General features: G+C 37.5%; 1 protein-coding gene across 1 annotated transcript in view; it reads left to right on the top strand.

The window, feature by feature from the left end:
- Positions 1 to 18,732, top strand: part of TYR (tyrosinase) — a 110,785-nt gene extending 92,053 nt beyond the window's left edge. The window contains exons 4-5 of the mRNA XM_006075179.4: positions 4,092 to 4,273; positions 18,110 to 18,732. Of these exons, the coding sequence (XP_006075241.3) occupies positions 4,092 to 4,273; positions 18,110 to 18,336 (409 nt within the window). The 3' untranslated portion in view covers positions 18,337 to 18,732. The remainder of the gene's footprint in view (positions 1 to 4,091; positions 4,274 to 18,109) is intronic.
- The last annotated feature ends 5,539 nt before the right edge of the window (positions 18,733 to 24,271 follow it).

Below are 24,271 nucleotides of genomic sequence, written 5' to 3'. Positions count from 1 at the left end.
TTAAATATAACTTCAATATTTAATACTAATAAAAAGTCTTATAAAATAGTGTCTATGTTATAATTCTTTTTGTTAAAATATGTATATAGTGTTATATTTGCATATTTAAAAAACTAACAGAAATATTAAGCAAGTATGTGTGTTTTTTAATTTTCTCCTTTTTGCATGTTTCTATTTTCTGAATTTTGTGTAATGAACAAGTAATGCTTTCATGAAAAGAAGAAAACCATAGACATCAAAATAAGAAGAGTAGTTCATAAAATACAGGACTTGAAAAGAATTTGGGATTTATTTGTTAAGCCAGTTAAGCCAGTTCCTAATTTCTTCAGTTGAGGAAATGGAGGTACACACCAAAAAAAAAAAAAAAATCCTCTTGAATACTGTTTCCCCATTGCTGCTTAAAGAATAATAACCATTTTAAAAGAGCTAGTTCAAATATGCACAGCTTTGGCATTTCTGTGATAGCATGTCTCACATCTCTCACCAGCTGTAACTTCTAGTATAACATGAATCATGAAGAAGAGAAAGATGCTGTGGGGTGAAGACGGCTTCTCCTCACCATCTGTCCAACGCTTAGCCATATATTTCAGTTGTTGTTGCTCAGTCACTAAGCTGTGTTCGACTCTGAGACCCCGTGGACTGCAGCACACCAGGCTCCATTCCTTCATCGTCTCCCAAAGTTTGTTCACATTCACGTCCATTGAGTCAGTGATGCAATCTAACTGTCTCATCCTCTGTTGCACCTTCTCCTTAGATTTCAGTCTTTACCAGCATCAGGATCTGTTCCAATATCTTACTTATGCTATTTTAATTAACCCTTTAATCTTTTCAATTAATTAATTTTTATTGACGTAGAGTTGACTTACAATGTTTCAGGTGTACAGCAAATTGATTAGTTTACATAGTACACACACACACACACACACACACACATATATATGCATACATTGTTGTTATTTAGTCACTGAGTCATGTCCAACTCTTCTGCAACCCCATGGACTGTAGCCCCCCAGGATCCTGTGTCCATGGGATTTCCCAGGCAAGAATACTGGTGTGGGTTGCCATTTCCTTTTCTTAGTGATCTTTCTGACCCAGGGATTGAACCCGCATCTCCGGCATTGGCAGTCAGATTGTTTACTACTGAGCCACCAGGGATGCCCATGTGTATATATACTTTTCAGATACTTTTCCATTATGGGTTATTACAAGACATTGAATACAGTTCCCATTAGAGGTTATTTTAAGACATTGAATACAGTAGGTCCTTGTTTATCTATTTTATGTATAGTAGTGTATATGTGTTAATCCCAAATTCCTATTTTACCATTCTACTCCCTTCTCCTTTAGCAACCATAAGTTTTTCCTATGTCTGTGAGTCTATTTCTGTTTTATAAATAAGTTCATTTGTATCCTATTTTAGATTCCACATACAAGTAATATAATATATTTGTCTTTATCTACCTATTTAATTCACTTAGCATGGTAATTTTTAGGTCCATCCATGTTACTGAAAATGGCATTATATCATTCTTTTTTATGGGCTGAGCAATATTCCATTGTGTGTGTATATATACATATATATATATATATATATATATATATCACATCTTCTTTATCCATTCATCTGACATTTAGGTTACTTAATTAATCCTTGCAATACCTTCATGACTTAAATATCACTCTCATTATTCAGATGAATAAAAGAAAAATTAAACAGGTTAAAACATTTTAGAGTCTTAAAGTTGTCTTAACGTTAAGACAACTTTGTCAAAACCCACAGAACTTGAGTTTTACATAGGTTCATATTTCTTCAAAACTAAACATATAGGAAATACTCAGAAACTGTATTTAATAATCGAGGTATTTATCAGCAGCCTACTTATCCTGCAATTAATTCACAATGAAAACAACTTTGACCACAACTAGCATTTGAAGTCCAGATTTTTTAAACAAATAGAATTCTTTTTCATCACCAAAAAGCAATCATCACTGCTGCCATCTGGCTTCTTTATCGTATTTCAAAAAAAAATTTTTTTTAAACTTCTCTGTCTACTTGAAACATCACTTTCTTTTTTTAGACACCAGCTTCTTGCACAAAACTTTTGCCTCCGAGCTTTAATTCTAGAGCTAAATAACAATAGCTTATCTATTTAGCACTTTCCTAAAAACTACCACCTTGGATAATTTGTTTGGAGGCAGATGGGATAGATATTATTACTTTCATTTTAAGGATGTGAAGGCTAAACCTTCAAGAGTTTCTGTGATTTGCTTATGAGCTTATACAACGTATACAGCTCTTTTTTTTTTTTTTTTAAACTTTACATAACTGTATTAGTTTTGCCAAATATCAAAATGAATCCGCCACAGGTATACATGTGTTCCCCATCCTGAACCCTCCTCCCTCCTCCCTCCCCATTCCATCCCTCTGGGTCGTCCCAGTGCACCAGCCCCAAGCATCCAGTATCGTGCATCGAACCTGGACTGGCAACTCGTTTCATACATGATATTTTACATGTTTCAATGCCATTCTCCCAAATCTTCCCACCCTCTCCCTCTCTCACAGAGTCCATAAGACTGTTCTATACATCAGTGTCTCTTTTGCTGTCTCATACATAGGGTTATTGTTACCATCTTTCTAAATTCCATATATATGCGTTAGTATACTGTATTGGTGTTTTTCTTTCTGGCTTACTTCACTCTGTATAATAGGTTCCAGTTTCTATACAGCTCTTAAATCACAAATCTAGGACCCAAGGGGAATTTTCTGACCCCAGATCTAGTGTTCTTCCCTCTGTGTTATGTGGTCTGATCATACAGAGGCATTCTCTTTGTCACCCCTGTAATTATCCACTACATGTTCTGTTATACTTAGTTTCACTTCCATCCCTACTGGACAGTTTTGATCTCTTAGTTTTTTAGCTTTTGTTCCTGTCAGAGTTTTTAATTGCTTGCAACAGAAACTCACTCTGGCTGAATTAAAAAGGGAACAAGTTTGCTGAAAGAATAATGGATAATTCAGGAGATCGTGGAGATGCAGGTTGAGAAACAGGTAAGAACGAGAAAGGAGGGCAGCAGCCAAATCATCTGCCAAAGCTGTGCTCTCGAACACGGGGTACCTCTGGGCAGCGCTTACCTTTACTGATACCTCTGATCTCATGCTTATAAACAGGATGATGTTAGCACCACTGCCCTTGCCCACTGCTAGAATGCTTTTCCATTGTCCTTGCTTCTTTGTGTCAATATCTCCTGTTACAAAGTCTTGAATGGGTATGTCTGATTGGCTGAGTATTGATTGTGCGGTCATACTCTAGCTTTCTGGGAAGTTGGGAAATGGTAAGTGCTAAATATGTTTAACTTCTGTCACGGAAGGTGAGCTCTTTCTCTCAACAAGACTTAATGAAGTATGTGTATATGCATGCTAAGTCACTTCAGTCATGTCCAACTCTTTGTGACCCCATGGACTGTGGCCCACCAGGCTCCTCTGTCCATGAGATGCAAGAATGTTGGAGTGGTTGCCTTGCCCTTCTCCAGGGGACCTTCCCAACCCAGGGACTGATGCATTGCAGGCAGATTCTTTACTGCTGAACCAACAGGGACAGCCCGCATTAAACATATACTTCTCTAAATATAACAAGGAGGTTGAAATAAAGTCCCCTACCATGACCAAAAATTAGCCAACTTCTAATACTGATTCCAATTTAGTTTTGCATGTTCTTTCTTTGGGTGAACTTTCTTTGAGATAAGAGACATATATTATTTATGACTATGTCTCGGTTGTCACTCAGCCAATAATTACACTTGCTCCGTGGCATTCAGAAGAGTTTTAACTTGTCATTTAACTTTCACTTATCATCTAAGAAATTCCTTTTCCAAAATTATCCTCTAATATTTCTCTCAAATGAGTGGATTTCATCAGGGCCTGACAGCATGAACTGTGGCTTTACAAAATCTTTTCAAAGCATGAAAACTATGTTTGGTATATTTCCATGGCTTTAGATTTTAAGATATGCCTTGTTATTTTACTTTAAGAACTCCAGATATTTCTTCAACAACAATATGTTTCTGATTCTGAATAATCCTTGCCTCTGCAGTATTTTTGAACAGTGGCTTCGAAAGTATCATCCTCTTCAAGATGTTTATCCAGAAGCTAATGCACCCATTGGGCACAACCGGGAATCCTACATGGTTCCTTTCATCCCTCTCTACAGAAACGGTGATTTCTTTATTTCATCCAAAGATCTAGGCTACGACTATAGCTACCTACAAGATTCAGGTAAAGCTCAGTTTCTTTCATATGAGTTGCTCAGTCTGATGTGACCAATCTTTTTTGAGAGTGTGCAAAACCTTATGATTTTAAAGTGTTATCCCCCAATGTTTTAACTTAGAAAGTGCATTATAATCCTTAGTTCATCACTGATTTATTATTACATGGCCCAAGCTGAAAGAATCTTTAAGCTATTATCCATTGTGCTTAATATAAGGCATTCTGTGTGTGGCAACCTGGGAAGAGCACAAGAATTAAAATCAGAGAGTGTGAGACCTGATGCTAACAGACTTTGGTGTGACCTTGGGAATTCTGACTTCCACTCCCTGAATTTCAGCTTCTTAACCTAAGATATTGGGAATATAATACCTCAAAGAGATATTGTGATAATTAAGGGCATTAAGAACCTAGTGCAGTCTGCACAAGAAAAATAACTACCAGTTTTAGAATCGTCTTTGGGAGCTTCCTGCTAGGGTTATCAAGAAAACCTGTGAACATTTTTGATATTAAATCCTATTAATAATAATAATGCTAATAGATATAATAATAATAATTGCTATGACTATGATTAAGGTAGTGTTAAAAAGCCTAGGATTGTAACTATACCCAGGCTTTAAATAATCTTCCTTAGTTTAAGTATGTGTGTATTTTCTTGATAAATGAGGAACAGATAGCAAAGTTCCCCCACAATCTGAGAGTCTACTCCATACTATACATGTATTATTAGTCAGAATATATTAGGTAAGTATTATTATCCCTAGAATGAGGTGAGGACATTGATGCTAAAACAATCTCAGTGACTTTCCCAGTATCAAATACCAACATACGTAAGAGCCAGATTTCAATTTTACAGGGTCCTCTCTACTTAACAGAAGATGGTCAAAAGCAATAAAACAACACAGAGCTTGTGGATAAGAGGTATTCAACAAGCACTAATGTTTCATTATATTCATGGATAATTCATGAAAAGGTGAATAAATTAGTAAAATTAAATGAACAGATAAATGACATTTATCAACTTCCTACCTCTTGTTACACCTTAGTGACACATACATTAATGACATACCTCTAGCCTCAAAGAGCTCTAAATTCAGTGTACAAATCAGGCCATTGGCAAAGAAACTATGAAACATCAGGCTGTGTTAAGTGCAGTAAAGGAGTCATAAACAGAATACTACGGGAGCACAGAGGAGAAAGCAATGACTTCAGAATAGTTCAAACTAGAAAAACAAGATGAGGCCATGAAGGGTGAGCGGGCAGGTAGCAGATTGTATTAACTATGTAAGGTCTTATCTACATGGGTTTGATTATAGAAACTAATAAAGTATTCTCTAAATAATGAGTCAAAAATAAATAAATAAATAAAAGACCTGTGGCATTGAAACATGTATGATATCATATATGAAATGAGTCGCCAGTCCAGGTTCAATGCATGATACTGGATGCTTGGGGCTGGTGCACTGGGACAACCCAGAGGAATGGTATGGGGAGGGAGGAGGGAGGAGGGTTCAGGATGGGGAACACATGTATACCTGTGGCAGATTCATTTTGATATTTGGCAAGACTAATACAATTATGTAAAGTTTAAAAATAAATTTAAATTAAAAAAAAAATAAAATAAAAGAATAACAAAATAGAGGTGTAAAGTGTACTATATATTTCTGGAATGCTAAATTGTCCAATTTGAGAAGCATGAGCAATGGAAAATTACACAAATGTGATAAACTGAGTCACTTCATAATAGCCAACACATTATGAATCTTTTTAGGTTTCATGAACTCTTCTAGATGTGCTGTATGCATTATTTGCTTTAACCTTCATAACTACCCTTATGAAGATACTATTATTTCTTTTTCCAGATCATAGATGAGAAAATAGAGGTGTAAAGCATATGAATAACTTGTCCCAGGCCATCTAGCTAGTATGTGGCATAGCAGAACCACACTTTAAGGTCAACAGGAGAATCTGTATTTTATCAATATTCTCTTGCCCTTTGGGGAGCCATTAGTTGGACAGATATGGGTTTGATTGACCTGTTCTGTTTTATCTGAAGATCATAGCCAATAGGAAGAGGACTAAAATGGCTGGTGGAGGAGATCAGTTCTTTGAAAACCTTAAGATCACTGTGAACAGGGTTAAGATGTGATAAGGGTGGAGTGTGGAGAAGTGATAAGGGGGGTGAATTCCTGTGAGTTGAAAAGAAGGGTCATCTCCAGTGACATGTTTCCCCTTCCTTCTAGAAACACCCATAGTGTGTAAAGAAAGGAACATGTTGATAACAGTCTTTCAAAGATTCACCATCAGGATTTTATGATTTCCATTTCCAGAACATAATAGACTCTTTCTTGGGCTCATGCTTTTGATCACACTATTCTCTCTAGCTAAATTCTGATCCTCTTCATCTATGTGTCAAACTCTCAGATATGAAATAATTATATATATATATATATATATATATATATATATACACACACACACACACACACAGTCATGTTTAATCACTCCTTTGTTAGAACTGCATGCTAGTTTTTCTACATATGATTTGTCCCCCTCTCTACCTTGGCTGTTGTAGAAGGAAATGGCAACCCACTCCAGTATTCTTGCCTGGAAAATCCCATGGACAGAAGAGCCTGTTGGGCCACAGTCCATAGGATCACAAAGAGTCAGACAGGTTGTTCATTGGAAGGAATGATGCTGAAGCTGAAACTCCAGTACTTTGGCCACCTCATTCGAAGAGTTGACTCATTGGAAAAGACTCTGATGCTGGGAGGGATTGGGGGCAGGAGGAGAAGGGGACGACAGAGGATGAGATGGCTGGATGGCATCACTGACTCGATGGATGTGAGTCTGAGTGAACTCCGGGAGTTGGTGATAGACAGGGAGGCCTGGCGTGCTGCGATTCATGGGGTCGCAAAGAGTCGGACACGACTGAGCGACTGAACTGAACTGAACTGAATGTATTTCAAGCCTTCTATTGCACTAGGTATTTTTTAGGTGATTTTATTGGCTTATTTATTCCTTTTACATACATATGTTTAGTAACTGTCTTGTACAAGGCATTCTTTTAGACTACAAATACAGTGGCAAACAACGTAGTCTCCTCCTAATGAAAGAATAAGACCTTAAACCACTACTTTCCTAATGACTCATTTATTTAGAGATGTGCCTATCTCTAGGAGTCAATGAAGTGACATTTCAGAGAATATCCATGACAGGAGGAATTCATTAGTTGAAAAGGGAGTCTTGATCATGAATTGGGCCATACTGCTAGGATAACAGATTCATTAATGAATTTTAAATAAATCAGGGTCGAATTTGAGTTTTCATAAGATTATGTTTGCTGCAGCTTGTAGGAAGTTTTATGGCAGTCGCAAAGCACATTCAGGGAGGCTGATGAAAATGCTATTACAAGTATCCAGGGGAGAGCTGAAGGAAATTTGAATTGCAGCAGCGGTGATAGGAGGCGAGGTAGAAAGGACAAAAGAATTTGAAGTTATTTTGAAAGCAAAATTTATGGAACTTGGAAAATGATTTATGTAATAGGTGAGAAAGAAGGAAATATTAGAGATGACTTTAAGCTTTCTGGCCTATGATAAATGGTGATTGAATTCATCAAGGCAGTAACAACAGGAACAGGGCCAGACATGGAGAGAATCTCAAGGTGGTATCTGCTACATAGTGAAATGGGGTGAATGGCACATCAGAATCAAGATGTCTCTGAGTAGCTAGATGGCCTTGAACCTCAGAAGAGATTGTGGCCTGCAGATGCTGATGTGAGAGACATGAACATATAAATTGCCAGTCTTTACAGTCCTTTACGATCACAATGTGGCAGTGACTTTCATGTTCCACCTCATTGTATGCATGCATGTGTTCATGCTCAGTTATGTTCAACTCTTTGCAACCCTGTAGACTGCAGCCTACCAAGCTCCACCTCATTGTTCCTTCCCTAATGTCCAAATGGGTACTTTTTACCGAAAAGGCAATAAGAAGTATTAGAGAAGAAAAGGGAAAGGAGTATCACATTAAGGGATTAATGGTATTTATTATTTATTTATAGTTAGATTTTTTTAAATAAAATTGATTTTAAATATTTTATGTATTTACAGTATTTTCATACAGCTGTGAATTTGCACAAGTTTTAGAAAAGTTTTGCTTTAAAATAAACAACAATAGCTGCCTATTTTCCATTTTATGAATTATTCTAGTGCTCCTATAGTACTTTCAAGGAGTTTAAATTTTATCTCTATTCATTGCTAAACTTTAACCACCTTACTAAAAATGTCTTTAAATTTTTCAATATAATTTAGTTCAGGCAGTTAATTATTCATCATTTAGGCAGACATGTTTATAATTACTCAAGTGTTTTCCATAAAAGGCTGCTGATAATTTCTTGCTTTAGTAAAACATTTTCTCTTATAATTGAATATAGCGATGTTTTAAAAAATTGAGTAGCAGGTCATTTTGTCACATGCATAACTGGTTAAAAGATGAAACCGAAATGGGTTGAATCCTGTTGGCAAATGTACTTCTGCTTTCTATATGGTGCTACTTTGCTAAGAGCTTCCTTCTTCTAATATATTTCAAAAGACTTGACATTTGATTTTAAAAATGATAGGAGGATGCACGTGTCACTTTCAATTCTGGTTTCCTCGGTGTGTATGCCCAGCAGTGGGATTGCTGGGTCATATGGCAGTTCTAGTTCCAGTTTTTTTAAGGAATCTCCACACTGTTCTCCATAGAGGCCGCACTACTTTGCAGTGCCACCAACAGGGTAAGAGGGTTCCCTTTTCCCCACACCCTCTCCAGCATTTATTTTTTGCAGACTTTTGATAGCAGCCATTCTGACTGGCATGAGATGGTACGTCATTGTGGTTTTGATTTGCATTTCTCTGATAATGGGAGATGTTGAGCATCTTTTCACGTGTTTGTTAGCCATCTGTATGTCTTCTTTGGAGAAATGTCTGTTTAGTTCTTTGGCCCATTTTTGATTGGGTAGTTTATTTTTATGGTATTGAGCTGCATGAGCTGCTTGTATATTTTAGAGATTAACTCTTTGTCAGTTGCCTTGTTTGCTATTACTTTCTCCCATCCTGAAGGCTGTTTTTTCACCTTGCTTATAGTATCCTTTGTTGTGCAAAAGCTTTTAAGTTTAATTAGGTCTCATTTGTTTATTTTGGCTTTTATTTCCATTACTCTGAGAGGTGGGTCATAGAGGATCTTGCTGTGATTTATGTCAGAGAGTGTTTTACTTATGTTTTATAGGAGTTTTATAGATTCTGGTCTAGGAGTTTTATAGTTTCTGGTCTTACATTTAGATCTTTAATCCATTTTGAGTTTATTTTTGTGTATGGTGTTAGAAAGTGTTCTAGTTCCATTATTTTACAGGTGGTTGTCCAGTTTTCCCAGCACCACTTGTTAAAGAGATTGCCTTTTCTCCATTGTATATTTTTGCTTCTTTTGTCAAAGATAAGGTGTCCATAGGTGCATGGATTTATCTCTGGGATTTCTATTTTGGTCCATTGATCTATATTTATGTCTTTGTGCCAGTACCATACTGTCCTGATGACTCTCAGTCAATCAGTTCAATTGCTCAGTCACGTCTGACTCTGCAACCCCATGAATCGCAGCATGCCAGGCCTCCCTGTCCATCACCAACTCATAGAGTTCCTCCAAACTCATGTGCATCAAGTCGGTGATGCCATCCAGCTATCTCATCCTCTGTCGTCCCCTTCTCCTCCTGCCCCCAATCCCTCCCAGCATCAGGGTCTTTTCCAATGAGTCAACTCTTCACATGAGGTGGCCAAAGTATTGGAGTTTCAGCCTCAGCATCAGTCCTTCCAATTAACACCCAGGACTGATCTCCTTTAGGATGGACTGGTTGGATCTCCTTGCAGTTAAAGGGACTCTCAAGAGTCTTCTCCAGCACCACAGTTCAAAAGCATCAATTCTTCAGTACTCAGCTTTCTTCACAGTCCAACTCTCACATCCATACTTGATGACTGTAGCTTTGTGGTATAGTCTGAAGTCAGGCAGGTTGATTCCTCCAGTTCCATTTTTCTTTCTCAAGATGCTTTGGCTATTTGAGGGTTTTTGTATTTCCATGCAAATTGTGAAATTATTTGTTCTAGTTCTGTGAAAAATACCATTGGTAGCTTGATAGGGATTTCATTGAATCTTTAGATTGCTTTGAGTAGTATACTCATTTTCACTATATTGATTCTTCCAATCCATGAACATGGTATATTTCTTCATCTATTTGTGTCATCTTTGATTTCTTTCATAGTTTTATAGTTTTCTATATATAGGTCTTTTGTTTTTTAGGTAGATTTATTCCTAAGGATAAATGGCTAAGCTGGTAAAGCGTCTGCCTACAATGCGGGAGACCAGGGTTCAATCCCTGGGTTGGGAAGATATCCTGGAGAAGGAAATGGCAACCCACTCCAGTACTCTTGCCTGGAAAATCCCATGGATGGAGAAGCCTGGTAGGCTACAGTCCATGGGGGTAGCAAAGAGTCGGACATGACTGAGCAACTTCACTTTCACTTTTTATTCCTAAAGATTTTATTCTTTTCATCACAATGGTGAATGAGATTGGTTTTTTTTGCACTGTTTACAATAGCTAGGACATGGACAAACCCAGATGTCCATTGGCAGGTGAATGGGTAAGAAAGCTGTAGTATATATACACAATGGAATATTACTCAGCTATTTAAAAGAACACATTTGAATCAGTTCTAATAAGCTGGATGCAACTTGAGCCTATTATACAGAGTTAAGTAAGTCAGAAAGAAAAACACTAATACGATATATTAATGCATATATATGGAATTTAGAAAGATGGTACTGATGACCCTATACGTGAGACAGCAATAGAGACACAGATATAAGGAAAAGACTTTTGGACTCTGTGGGAGAAGGCCAAAGTAGGATGATTTGAGAGAATAGCATTTAAACATGTATATTACCATATGTGAGATAGATCATCAGTCCAAGTTTGATGCATGAAACAGAGCACTCAAAACCGGTGCATTGGGACAACCCTGAGGGATGGGATGGGGAGGGAAGTGGGTGGGGGGTTCAGGATGGGGAACACATGTACACCCATGGCTGATTCATGTCAATCTATGGCAAAAACCACTACAATATTGTAAAGTAATTAGCCTCCAATTAAAATGAATAAATTAATTTTTAAAAATGAGAGGAAGAGGCATGCACAGTAATTGGAATATTTCATTCTGCACACGGGATTTGATGAGGTCTCTGTTGTTCATGGATTTGTTCACTTATGCTTGCCTATGTGTATGCAAAGGTATATCCTGTTCCTTCTGCCAGGAATGGCTTGCCATCAGCATCCTACATTCAAGTTCTAATTCATTTTTCTACTCAGAGGGATAGTCTCCTGGGATGCCTTCTCTGACTCCCCAGACAGATAGAGGAGGTCTTTTCCCTGTGATCCCATTATATCTTTTACATGCTTTCATTAGAACAGCACTGTTCTTAAAACAATTTGTTTACTTGTCAGGCTCCTCTTCCAGTTATTGTTTCCTTCAGGCCAGGGGCTCTGATCCTTTCACATGTGTGAACAACCACATGGCATATATTGTGTCTCAGTAAATGTTGCTGTATGAATGAATAAATAAATAAATAGAAGAATGAAAGATAAATAAAGATGCACTACTTGCTGTCAAGAGTTTGTGATCAAGTTTGAAAAGTAAGACACATATATAAATAACTATAACACAGATGATTGTGCCAAGTGTCACAAAGGAGCATAGAAGAAAAGAATCTGGGAATCCAGAAGAGAAAATTGAATAAAATCAGTGACCAAAACAAGTTTGAAAGAGATAAAATTTTATTGCAAGCTGATTCATTTGAAATATTGATGGAACTACTTTGGAATAAGAATTCAGTTCAGTTCAGTTCAGTCGCTCAGTCGTGTCCAACTGTTTGTGACCCATGAACCTCAGCATGGCAGGCCTCCCTGTCCATCCCAACTCCTGGAGTCTACCCAAATTCATGTCCATTGAGTCGGTGATGCCATCCAACCATCTCATCCTCTGTCGTCCCCTGCTCCTCTTGCCCTCAGTCTTTCCCAGCATCAGGGTCTTTTCAGATGAGTCAGCTCTTTGCATCAGGTGGCCAAAGTATTGGAGTTTCGGCTTCAACATCAGTCCTTCCAATGAACACCCAGGACTGATCTCATTTATGATGGACTGGTTGGATCTCCTTGCAGACCAAGGGACTCGCAAGAGTCTTCTCCAACACCACAGTTCAAAAGCATCGATTCTTTAGCAATCAGCTTTCTTTATAGTCCAACTCTCACATCCATACATGACTACTGGAAAAACCATAGCCTTGACTAGATGGACCTTTGTTGACAAAGTAATGTCTCTGCTGTCTAGGTTGGGCATAACTTTTCTTCCAAGGAGTAAGCGTCTTTTAATATCATGGAGCAAACACAATCTGCCATGATTTTGGAGCCCCAAAAAATAAAGTCTGATACTGTTTCCACTGTTTCCCCATCTATTTGCCATGAAGTGATGGGAGTGAATGCCATGATCTTAGTTTTCTGAATGTTGAGCTTTAAGCCAACTTTTTCACTCTCCTCTTTCACTTTCATCAAGATGGTCTTTAGTTCTTCTTCACTTTCTGCCTTAAGGGTGGTGTCATCTGCATATCTGAGGTTATTGATATTTCTCCCAGCAATCATGATTCCAGCTTGTGCTTCCTCCAGCCCAGCATTTCTCATGATGTACTCTGCATATAAGTTAAATAAGCAGGGTGACAATATACAGCCTTGATGGACTCCTTTTCCTATTTGGAACCAGTCTGATTTTCCATGCCTGGTTCTGACTATTGCTTCCTGACCTGCATATAGGTTTCTCAAGAGGCAAGTCAAGTGGTCTGGTATTCCCATCTCTTTCGAAATTTTCCACAGTTTATTGTCATCCACACAGTCAAAGGCTTTGGCATAGTCAATAAAGCAGAAATAGATGTTTTTCTGGAACTCTCTTGCTTTTTTGATGATCCATCGGATGTTGGCAATTTGATCTCTGGTTCCTCTGCCTTTTCTAAAACCAGCTTGAACATCTGGAAGTTCACGGTTCACGTACTGCTGAAGCCTGGCTTGGAGAATTTTGAGCATTACTTTACTAGTGTGTTAGATGAGTGCAATTGTGTGGTAGTTTGAGCATTCTTTGGCATTGCCTTTCTTTGGGATTGGAATGAAAACTGACCTTTTCCAGTCCTGTGGCCACTGCTGAGTTTTCCAGATTTGCTGGCATTTTTAAGTGCAGCACTTTCACAGCATCATCTTTCAGGATTTGAAATAGCTCAACTGGAATTCCGTCACCTCCACTAGCTTTGTTCATAGTGATGCTTTCTAAGGCCCACTTGACTTCACATTCCAGGATGTCTGGCTCTAGGTGAGTGAGCGCACCAACATAATTATCTGGGTCATGAGGATCTTATGAAGATCTTTTATGTACATTTCTTCTGTGTATTCTTGTCACCTCTTCTTAATATCTTCTGCTTCTGTTAGGTCCATACCATTTTTGTCCTTTATTGAGCCCATCTTTGCATGAAATGTTCCCTTGGTATCTCTAATTTTCTTGAAGAGATCTCTAGTCTTTCCCATTCTATTGTTTTCCTCTATTTCTTTGCACTGATCACTGAGGAAGGCTTTCTTATCTCTCCTTGCTCTTCTCTGTAACTCCATTTTCAAATGGGTATATCTTTCCTTTTCTCCTTTGTTTTTCACTTCTCTTCTTTTCACAACTATTTGTAAGGCTTCCTCAAACAGCCATTTTGCTTTTTTTGCATTTCTTTTCCTTGGGGATGGTCTTGACCCCTGTCTCCTGTACAATGTCACAAACCTCCGTCCATAGTTCATCAGGCATTCTGTCTATCAGATCTAGTCCCTTAAATCTATTTCTCACTTCCACTGTATAATCATACCTAATGATCTAGTGGTTTTCCCCACTTTCCTCAGTTCAAGTCTGAATTTGGCAATAAGGTTTCATGAGTCACAGTCAGAAGTCTTGTTTTTGCTGACTGTATAGAGCTTCTTCATCTTTTGCGGCAAAGAATATAATCAATCTGATTTCAGTGTTGGCCATCTGGTGATGGCCATGTGTAGAGTATTCTCTTGTGTTGTTGGAAGAGGGTATTTGCTATGACCAGTGTATTCTCTTGGCAAAACTCTATTAGCCTTTGCCTGCTTCATTCTGTACTCCAAGGCCAAATTTGCCTGTTACTTAAGGCGTTTCTTGACTTCCTACTTTTGCATTCCAGTCCTCTATAATGAAAAGAGCATCTCTTTTGTGTGTTAATTCTAGAAGGTCTTGTAGGTCTTCATAGAACCGTTCAACTTCAGCTTTACTGGTCGGGTCATAGACTTGGATTACCGTGATATTGAATGGTTTGCCTTGGAAACAAACAGAGATCATTCTGTCGTTTTTGAGATTGCATCCAAGTAATACATTTCGGACTCTTTTGTTGACTATGACTCCATTTCTTCCAAGGGATTCCTGCTCATAGTAGTAGATATAATGGTCATCTGAGTTAAATTCACCCATTCCAGTCAATTTTAGTTTGCTGATTCCTAGAATGTTGAAGTTCACTCTTGCCATCTCTTGTTTGACCACTTCCAATTTGCCTTGATTCATCGACCTATCATTTCAGGTTCCTATACAATATTGTTTTTTACAGCATCAGACCTTGCTTCTATCATCAGTCACATCCACAACTGGGTGTTGCTTTTGCTTTGGCTCCATCCCTTCATTCTTTCTGTAGTTATTCCTCTACTGATCTCCAGTAGCATATGGGGCACCTAATGACCTGGGGAGTGCATCTTTCAGTATCCTAACTTTTTGCCTTTTCATCACCACAGTCACAGAAAATGAGCCAATCTGATCACATGGACTACAGCCTTGTCTAACTCAATGAAACTAAGCCATGCCATGCAGGGGTCACCCAAGATGGCCAGGTCATGGTGGAGAGGTCTGACAGAATGTGGTCCACTGGAGAAGGGAATGGTGAACCACTTCAGTATTGTTGCCTTGAGAACCCCATGAACAGTATAAAATGAGAGTAATAAATAATAGTTATAAATTACTTTTTATGTGAAAGGCATCATACCTAACGTTACACATACATTGAAGAGTTTAAATATTACAGGCAAATTTTCTAAGTTTCAGGTTGGGAATTCATTAAATTAGGATAATGATTCCTAACTACCTTATGCATTTCTTGTATAGATAAATGGTCATGTGAATAATGCTTGAAATGCTGGAAATGACAGAGCACCAAATAGAAAACTATATAATTATTCTATAGAGAATAGGTAACAAGAAAAATGAAATTTTAAGTAGGTAAAAATAATAGAAAACTTTTTATATTAAGAAATAATTTACAGGAGCACTATTGAGGCTGCAAAACAAATAACTGAGAAGGAAAAGTCAAAAGTTTAGATTGAAGCCATTAAGAAACACGGGTTGTTTCAAAGAAGATAGTCCACTGGTGACAGTAAAATTTAAAACCACTTGAAATGAACCAAAGTAGAGAAATCATAAAATAAGCCGGAAAGGACACCTAAAGAAATAGTATTTTAAAACTTTGAAAGCATTTGAGCTGAGCAGCAAGCAATAAAGAAAATCATAATTATTATGTAACCTCTATGTATCTGCATTTTGTCACAGTTAAAATGCATGATATAGTGAAGTGATTAATAGCAATGCAAGCTAAGCATTTGTAGTCTCATTTTCAATATGATTTTTAAATGTATTAAAACAGTAACTTTTATGTTTGATGAAAATATTTTTCACATTTTAAAATTTAGTTTTGTTAGCTTTTATTTCTTAGATTTAAATTTATTAATTCAAAGTTATAAATTGTTATTATTATTTACTCTATAATGTTAATTCTTTGGAGCTTATTGCCCCTTCATGATGAAGAGAAACATTAATTGGCTATATTTTTCAAATTATGCTTAATGGAACCTAAGAATATTAAAAGTATCTTAGTGACAGCTGGCAAAAGGCTGTGCGAAGGACAGGAATGCGGAAAGTAACAGGGGAAACAGACAGGGTCTGAGCTCTGTCCCACTTAAGTCAGGGAAACGCCACTTTTTTCTCCTTCGAATGAAGATTGAAATATAATATAAAATTAATTTTTAACAAATTCTCTTGTTTTAATTGTTCTGAGTTCTTGAGTTTATGGTGAACATTGAGACTCTCATTTTACATTCACAACATGTTGCTACCCATTCTTTCCTAGTTATTTTATAAACTAATACTCATTTTCTTTTTATTTGGTTGATGTAATTTTTTATGATAACATAGCTTTCATATAACTGTAATTTCAGAGTATCTTAAGGTACTTACTCCGTCTTTTATTACTGCAGAAATCTAATTAACCTTTAAAAATAATTAGGACTTTTTGAAGTGCAAATGTCAGAAACTCCATAGAAACAAGATTACATAAAAAGCTAATTTAGTGGTTTACAGAACCCAAGGAAGGAATGAACACTAGAAATGTAAAAAAGACAAAAATGTAGCTGAGACAGAGAAACAGTAGGAACCAGGAAACAAGCAGTCTAAAGATTTATCTCCTCTCTCTCTCCTTCCCTTTCTCATTTTCCCCTCCCCAACCCTTCCCTAGCGCTAAGACTGTTACCAGCTCCTGAGTCACCGGACTCAATTCTCCTCAGTGAATTCTGAGTAATGGCCAATTCTGATTGGCCCATCTGGAGTCAGTGGTTCACTCAGAACTAATCAGTTGTAGCCAACAAAATAGGTTATAAAAAAAAGCTGTTACAGTTCCTACATCAGCCACAGAGGGAAGGTAAGGTTGGGGAGCAGATATAGGCTCAAATATCCATGGCCCAGATAAGTTAGTTTATTAATTGGTCAAATAGCAGTCTTGGCATATAGTCAAATACGGGCTCCATAATTTCAGGGACCAGAGCCGCTGCTTCCTTGTAGTTCTATAAGACCTGGGGTGTACCCTTGATCACATGACCTGTGCTGGCTCACCAGCATGCTATTTGCATTAGTTGAAAGGAGAAAAGGGAAAAGGAGAAGGCATCCTTTTTCTTTTTTAGGGAACTACCCCAAAGTTACATGCATTACTTTTGCTTAAGACTTGAGTCACATAAAGTCATATTTTTTTGCAAGGTAAGCCCAAGATACACTCTCTTCTTTCCTTTGTGTCACAAAACTGATATTTTAGAGTGTCTTGTAAATAATGATGGTTCCTTTAAAATCAAGCAACTCCAAGAGGAAAATGATGTGAGAAAGAAATGTAATCATAATGTAATCATAGAATACTATTAGGTTCAATTGTGAATCAAATTTAAATACTAAAAATAATGAAAGTCCTAGATGTGGATTTGGCCCCAAATCCTGATGTTATTATACTGAAAAGATGGAGAAAAGGGAAGTTGTGAGAGAGCTAAAATAATTACTTATGCATGACAAACTCCAGAGATAAACTCGAGAAATTAAGAGATAGTAGTATTTGCCTATTATTTAGAAATATGGAGTCAAATAACTATAAACAGCTAGAGGAGTTAGAGTAGCTGGCAGGGAGCAGACACTATACAATTTACAGGTCAGATACTATCTATGAAGTTTGAAACATCCAGACAAGGTGGTATTGTTTTCCTATTTTCCTGTTGAAGACGCTGAAGCCTTGGGGTTCTAGGTGTAACTTCCCCAAGCTCTTACAGCTAGTGAGTAGCAGAGCTGGCATTCAGACTTAAGCCTCTGACTCCAAAGTATGCAGCAAGGATGATGGTGATGATGATGATAGTAAAAACATTGGGATGTCTTTCTATTTCAGAACCGGACATTTTTCAAGATTACATTAAGCCCTACTTAGAACAAGCACAACGAATCTGGCCGTGGCTCATTGGGGCAGCTGTGGTTGGGTCTGTCCTTACTGCTGTGCTGGGAGGACTTACTAGCCTGTTATGTCGTCGAAAGAGAAACCAGCTTCCAGAAGAAAAGCAGCCCCTGCTCATGGAAAAAGAGGATTACCACAATTTGATGTATCAGAGCCATTTATGAAAGGTTTAGGCAATAGAGCTGGGGCAAAAAACCTGACCTTGCTATAACTTAAATGATGTTAAAGTCCCCAGGGGATGTCCCAGAGGAAATCCTTGGCATGTGTCTCTGGAGATCCTTATCAAAACTGTTATCAATACAAAATGTAGCCCTCCTCCTACTCAGGTAGAAGCCACCTGTGCTTGCTTTGCTGGATTTTGATCATTCCCCGAAGGGTTCTTCTCAAGCTCATATTTCCATGGAAAGGATGCCATTTGGTAATAAGTAACTGCTAGTTGTATCTGAATGAACATGCTCTTGTAAAATATGGGAACGATTGTGATTCTTTTCCTCTTGATTGTGGAATGACTTGTTCCTTTTATTACCCCCTTTCTTTAATTTTAATAAAATAGCAACAAATTTACACTAATTGACTCCTTTGAGCTTGATAAATACTTTCCAATTATCTTAAGAAAGCATAATGTTCCCCTTTTATTTTCATTCTTCCTCCAAAATATGTTATGGAATTCAAGTAAAAAATAGTCTTCAGACTTTTCCTGCCATAATTTTGACTGTACATTTGAAGGTCATTGACATCAAGGACATTTCTCCTACAAAGAATCAAGCTAAGTACCTGCCTCAAGATGTCCTCACCAAAGGTGTTGACAATAAAGATAATAATCTTATTATAGCGCTTTTAAAATATCTTCTAAAAAGGACTTTATTTTATTACAGAATGTTTAAAATGCTGTGAAACATTTGCTAGTAGAAAACAATTACATGAATATTAGCCTGTCTGTAGTTTTAGTAAAATAACTTATTTCTATTTTTCCTGGCAATTAAGACCCTAAATTAAGATGTCCAGATAATCTTGCTACTTGAATTTTTGGTCCAGTTGAATTTCTAAAAATAATCCAATTGATATTCCATTCCTTCTATCGTTATGTAAAGCATAAAAGACTAGTGGGTGGAAGTTATCAGGGACCCATTTGGGTATAAGAAAAGGAAAAACTGTCCAATATTCAGAGTTTTCCAAAACCAAAATGGACATTTTTGGAAAATAATAAGTGTTTGCCACTAGAGTTCTTCACATAGAGGTTGGATGACAAATTTGACTTGAATTCTAGAAATAGAATTTAAGTATTGAGTCTATAGTCATACTTATTTACATTGGCTCAGGGCTTATAACAACTCCCCATTCAGAAATGAGGCCAAACATGCTCTAGAAAAGGTCCCTCTGACTCTGCCACAGTATTTCAGTGTTTCACCAAATTTCTTCTTCCACCGTCTCATCCAAACTCAATAACTCTGTGCTTGAATCCCTAGTCTCTTTTAGTTCCCTTATGTCTAGTTTGCATTTAATTGCTCAGCATTTTTAGGTATGTATCTCCATTTGACTGCTTAACTTATACTTCCAGCCTTATCCCTAGACACTGTCTTTTTACTCTCTCTCTCTTGAGATAGCCATGCTTTTAAAACAGAATTATCCAATCCAAGCTCCAGAAATACACCTCAGTCTGACACCTAAACCTCTACATATCTGGAATGGTTTTTAAGAGAGGACCCATTGATCTGTATGGTACCTTTCAATTAAAATATCCTACAATTCCTATAAGGCATGCCATGTAGTGTTAGGCTGTTTATGAATGCACTTAGAAATTCAGAGAAAAGTAAAAATCATCTTGCTATATATATTGGTCAGATGATTTTGGCTAATTTTCATCTAGAACAAATAAAAATGTACAATTATTGAAGTAATGCCATCAACTCTCAGAGATTACTAATAGTTAATAAACTCAGTTTATATAGCAAGGTTCATTTTCTAACTCACCTTAGCTGTCAGTCATCATTTGCTGGCTTGTCTAATTTCTGATGCCCAGAGGAGAAAATCAGGCCAAGGATGGGCAGCAGCATGTTTATCAACACAGAGGAAGGTCTGTGGGACCACAGAGCAAATACTACGGTTTATGTCCTCCACTTGGTACAGAACCAGAACTACAAGATTTAAAATAAATTAGCAATAACATTTGAGGACTGGATTCAATTTAGTAAGGAATTTTGTTGTTGTTGTTCAGTTGCTAATCTGTGTCCAGCTCTTTGTGACCCCATGAACTGCGGCACGCCAGGCTCCCCTGTCCTTCTCCATCTCCCGGAGGTGCTCAAACTCACGTCCATTGAATACGTGATGCCGTCCAATCATCTCATCCTCTGTTGTCCCCTTCTCTTCCTGCCTTCAATCTTCCCCAGCATCAGGTTTTTTTCCAGTGAGTCAGCTATTCGCATCAGGTGGCCAAAGTATTGGAGTTTCAGCTTCAGTATCAGTCTTTCCAATGAATATTAAGAATGATTTCCTTTAGGATGGACTGGTTGGCTCTCCTTGCTGTCCAAGGGACTCTTAAGAATCTTCTCCAGCACCAAAATTTGAAAGAACAGAAACAAGTAAAACAGAGCAAAGAGTGGCAAAATAAATTTTGATGAGGTCTGAAGAAAATTCTCAAGAAACAGGACTAGTGATTGTGGTTGCCTTTATTCTGATCTCAGAATGCAAAATAATTATTTAGCTAAGTTTGAGTTGAAAGAAATTTTCAGTCCCGGTGACATTTTAAATCATTTTTACAAAGCATCTTGAATCAAAATCTACCCAAGGAATTTTCATTGCTGCTGATGGGATCTGTATGAAGTCATTCTCTTTCTTATCACAAGGCAATTCCCTCTTTTATCACTGACCTTCAACATAGAACATCATTTTTTTTCTCTAGAGGCTCAGGTTATCCACTTGTGTAGCAACAACATCTGTGATAAAAACCACCACCTCACTGACTCCGTGGTTTTCTCAATAAGGTAGCAAAATTATATAACTGATATTTTAAGATACTTGGCAGTTTCATTAAATGCTAATCAGCATCATATTCTGCGGCATTATTTTATAGTGTGGATTTTATAAATTGCTTCGTTTGGGGCTCTGCTGTTTTTCCATTACTACATTAGAAGTCACATTTTGTTACAGAAAAAGAAATAAGCAGCTGCCTCTCTTTTTGTTCCTCTCTATGTGCTTCCGTTTTTTAAAGACTATTTTTAGTACCCAACCTTTCCAACAAGTCAAATGTATAATTCTCCATCTGTAGAAATAAATATGCGATGGATAGGAGTCATTTCAACAGTGTCTCTTGCTGGCTGACAACTGGCTTTGATTGTGAATGTTTTAAAATAGCCTTTCCCTTGTTTATATGGGCTTTGATTTGTAGGAACAGTTTTCTTTGTCATTATAAAAAGAGGCCTCATTGGGGCCACCTATTGTGAGCTTGTGTAATTTTGGAGGGCATGTCAGTAGAACAAAGGTCCACTGGCCTTCTGATTAGACTCTTTCTGAAAGCTGCTAAAATGCAAGTATGAGTTTTTTAACTTTGCGTTGCTTATTTTCAAAAGCATTTGCCAGTTTGTACAATATAATGAATATAAAACTGCCTTTGGCAACCACTGGAGGCTTTAAGGGCTTTCAAATCCTTCAGCTATTTAAAATTGTAAGAAATCTTTAAGTATTTTCTTTTAAATCAAAACCTTATTAAAACTGTAGATAGCTTACGTTTATCTAATTGTTTCCTGAGTTCTTTTCTTAATAGCAATATTCTTATAACTTCATGTTAATCTACCAATTCTTGTATGTTTTTTAATCATTTTTATGGTGATTTCTAATTTATTCTTATAAAATGAATAGCTAAGATGTTAATGCAGTGAGTGGTTATGATGTTCCAAGAACTGTGATAAACACAGGATATTAACATATGTTAATTCATCTAATCTTCATGTTGTCAGTATGAGAGTATTATTCATATTTTTAAATGAGGAGACTATGGCTTAAATAGGAGACTTGCCTTCCCTATTTACATATGTGTTCAGTAGTTTAGGTAATTTATCTGGGATTTGAATCCAGTTCTTCATGATTATAAATTTCATTATCTGTTATTCAATTATGTTGACATGTCATACTTTATCAACTGTCTTTTCTGAATATTTAGATTTCATCTAGCTGTAAATTATTGCTATAATGAATATCCTGGTACATTTTGCATCTTATTTCACTTCATTTGTTTTCCAGGAGTAGAATCTCTGGGTCAAAGCTTTGAATACTTTCATGGTTTTTGTAATGAATTGTCATATGCTTTTGAAAAGGGTTGCATCGATCAAAAAATGCAAAGAGATGGAGTCTAAAAATAAGAGATCAAAAGGCATGAAGAAGAAAATGCAAAGGTGAAGAACTTAGGAACTAAAGACTTAATTGCCACTTCACTTGGTACTTCTTCTCATGAAACTTTTTCAAATTATAACATTTATGTAATGAGCATTTTCTCTCATTAAAATCAGAAGAAAATACAGACTGAGGCCATTTCAGAAAGGTAGGGAGAAACTTGCATGTAAATTGGTTCTCAGGTAAGATATTTTTAGAAATGAGTACATCTTGGCTAGGTAGAAACATGTGCGTACCTTTCAGAATCATATAGGAATGAAAACAGCAAAACCAGGAATCCATACTTGGAAGAATAAGCCCACGTCATCAAAATAGTCTGAATCAAAGCAGAGTCAGGGTCAGCGATTAGGATAGACAGGAGATCATGTGACAGGGTAGGGAAGGCTGGAAAGGACCTGAAAACCAAGCCCAAGACAAGTTTGAACCACTTGTTTTTACTGCTTTTTGAGAAAGTTCTGCATTCTGCCTGAATTTGGTCATGCGTGCTCAGTTGCTTCAGCCACGTCTGACTCTTTGCGACCCCATGTACTGTAGCCTCCCCGACTCCTCTGCCCATGGGATTCTCCAGGCAAGAATACTGGAGTGGGTTGCCAGGCCCTCCTCCAGGGGATCTTCCCAACCTGACCCAGGGATCGAACCCCAGTGTCTTATGTCTCCTGCATTGATAAGTAGATTCTTTACCACTAGCGCCACCTGAATTTGGTCAGTCTTCCTTATCAAATCATGTCATTTTAAAACATCCTTGCCAGAAGAATTATAAAGACAGATGTGTCTGTGTGAGTGTTCACATATGTGTGGAGAAAAAGAGGGAGAAAGGGAGACAGAAAATACAGAAAGAATGAAAACATTTCTCCTCTCTTTAATACTGGAGAGAACTTTATTGCTGATTATATGCTTTCTATTGCTACTGCAGGGGGCTCCCTGGTGGCTCAGTAGTAAAGAACCTGCTTGCCAATGAAGGAGACATGGTTTGACCCCTGGGTCGGGAAGATCCCCTGGAGAAAGAAATGGCAACTCCAATATTCTTGCCTCAGAAATCCCATGGACAGAGGAGCCTGGCAGGCTGCAGTCCATAGGTTGCAAAAGGCAGATATGACTTAGTGACTGAACAGCAACATTGATAGTGCAGTAAATAACCACAAACACAGTAGCTTAAAATGCCGCAGGTTTGTTATCCTGTAATTCAGTAGACCAGAATTGCGGGTTCTAGTGTTACAGGTTTCAAAGGGCTGAAATCAAAGTGGCAGTGAGGTTACGTTCTTTGTGGAGACACCAGGAAATAGTTCATTTCCTTGCCTTTTCAGCATCCTGAAGCCACCTGCATGCCTCATCATATAGCCCCCTCCCTTCCTCTTTAAAGACAGGTAGCATTGCCTCACTTTGATCCTTATTCTGTAATCACATCTCTCTCTCTCTCTCTCTGACTGACTGCAGCAAGGAAAAGTTTTGTGCTTTTAAGCAATCAAAATAGTTTGGGTCAACCTGGTACTCCTAGAAACTCCATTTCAAGGTCCTTCACTTTAATCATATCCCCAAAGCCCTTTTTGCTATGTTAATAACATGTACCTAGGTTCTGGGGATTAGGGTAGGGACATTTGAGGGAGATGGGAAAAAGCCTTATTCTGCCTACAATATTGACCTAAAAACTAACAAGAATTGGTCAGATGATAAATTGTTCTTCATATGTGATTAACATGGGATGGGCTGTGATAT

Source organism: Bubalus bubalis, chromosome 5, assembly GCF_019923935.1.
Source record: "Bubalus bubalis isolate 160015118507 breed Murrah chromosome 5, NDDB_SH_1, whole genome shotgun sequence".
Classification (NCBI taxonomy): domain Eukaryota; kingdom Metazoa; phylum Chordata; class Mammalia; order Artiodactyla; family Bovidae; genus Bubalus; species Bubalus bubalis.
Note: the sequence above shows the minus strand (reverse complement) of the source record. Positions and strands in the feature narration are given on the sequence as shown.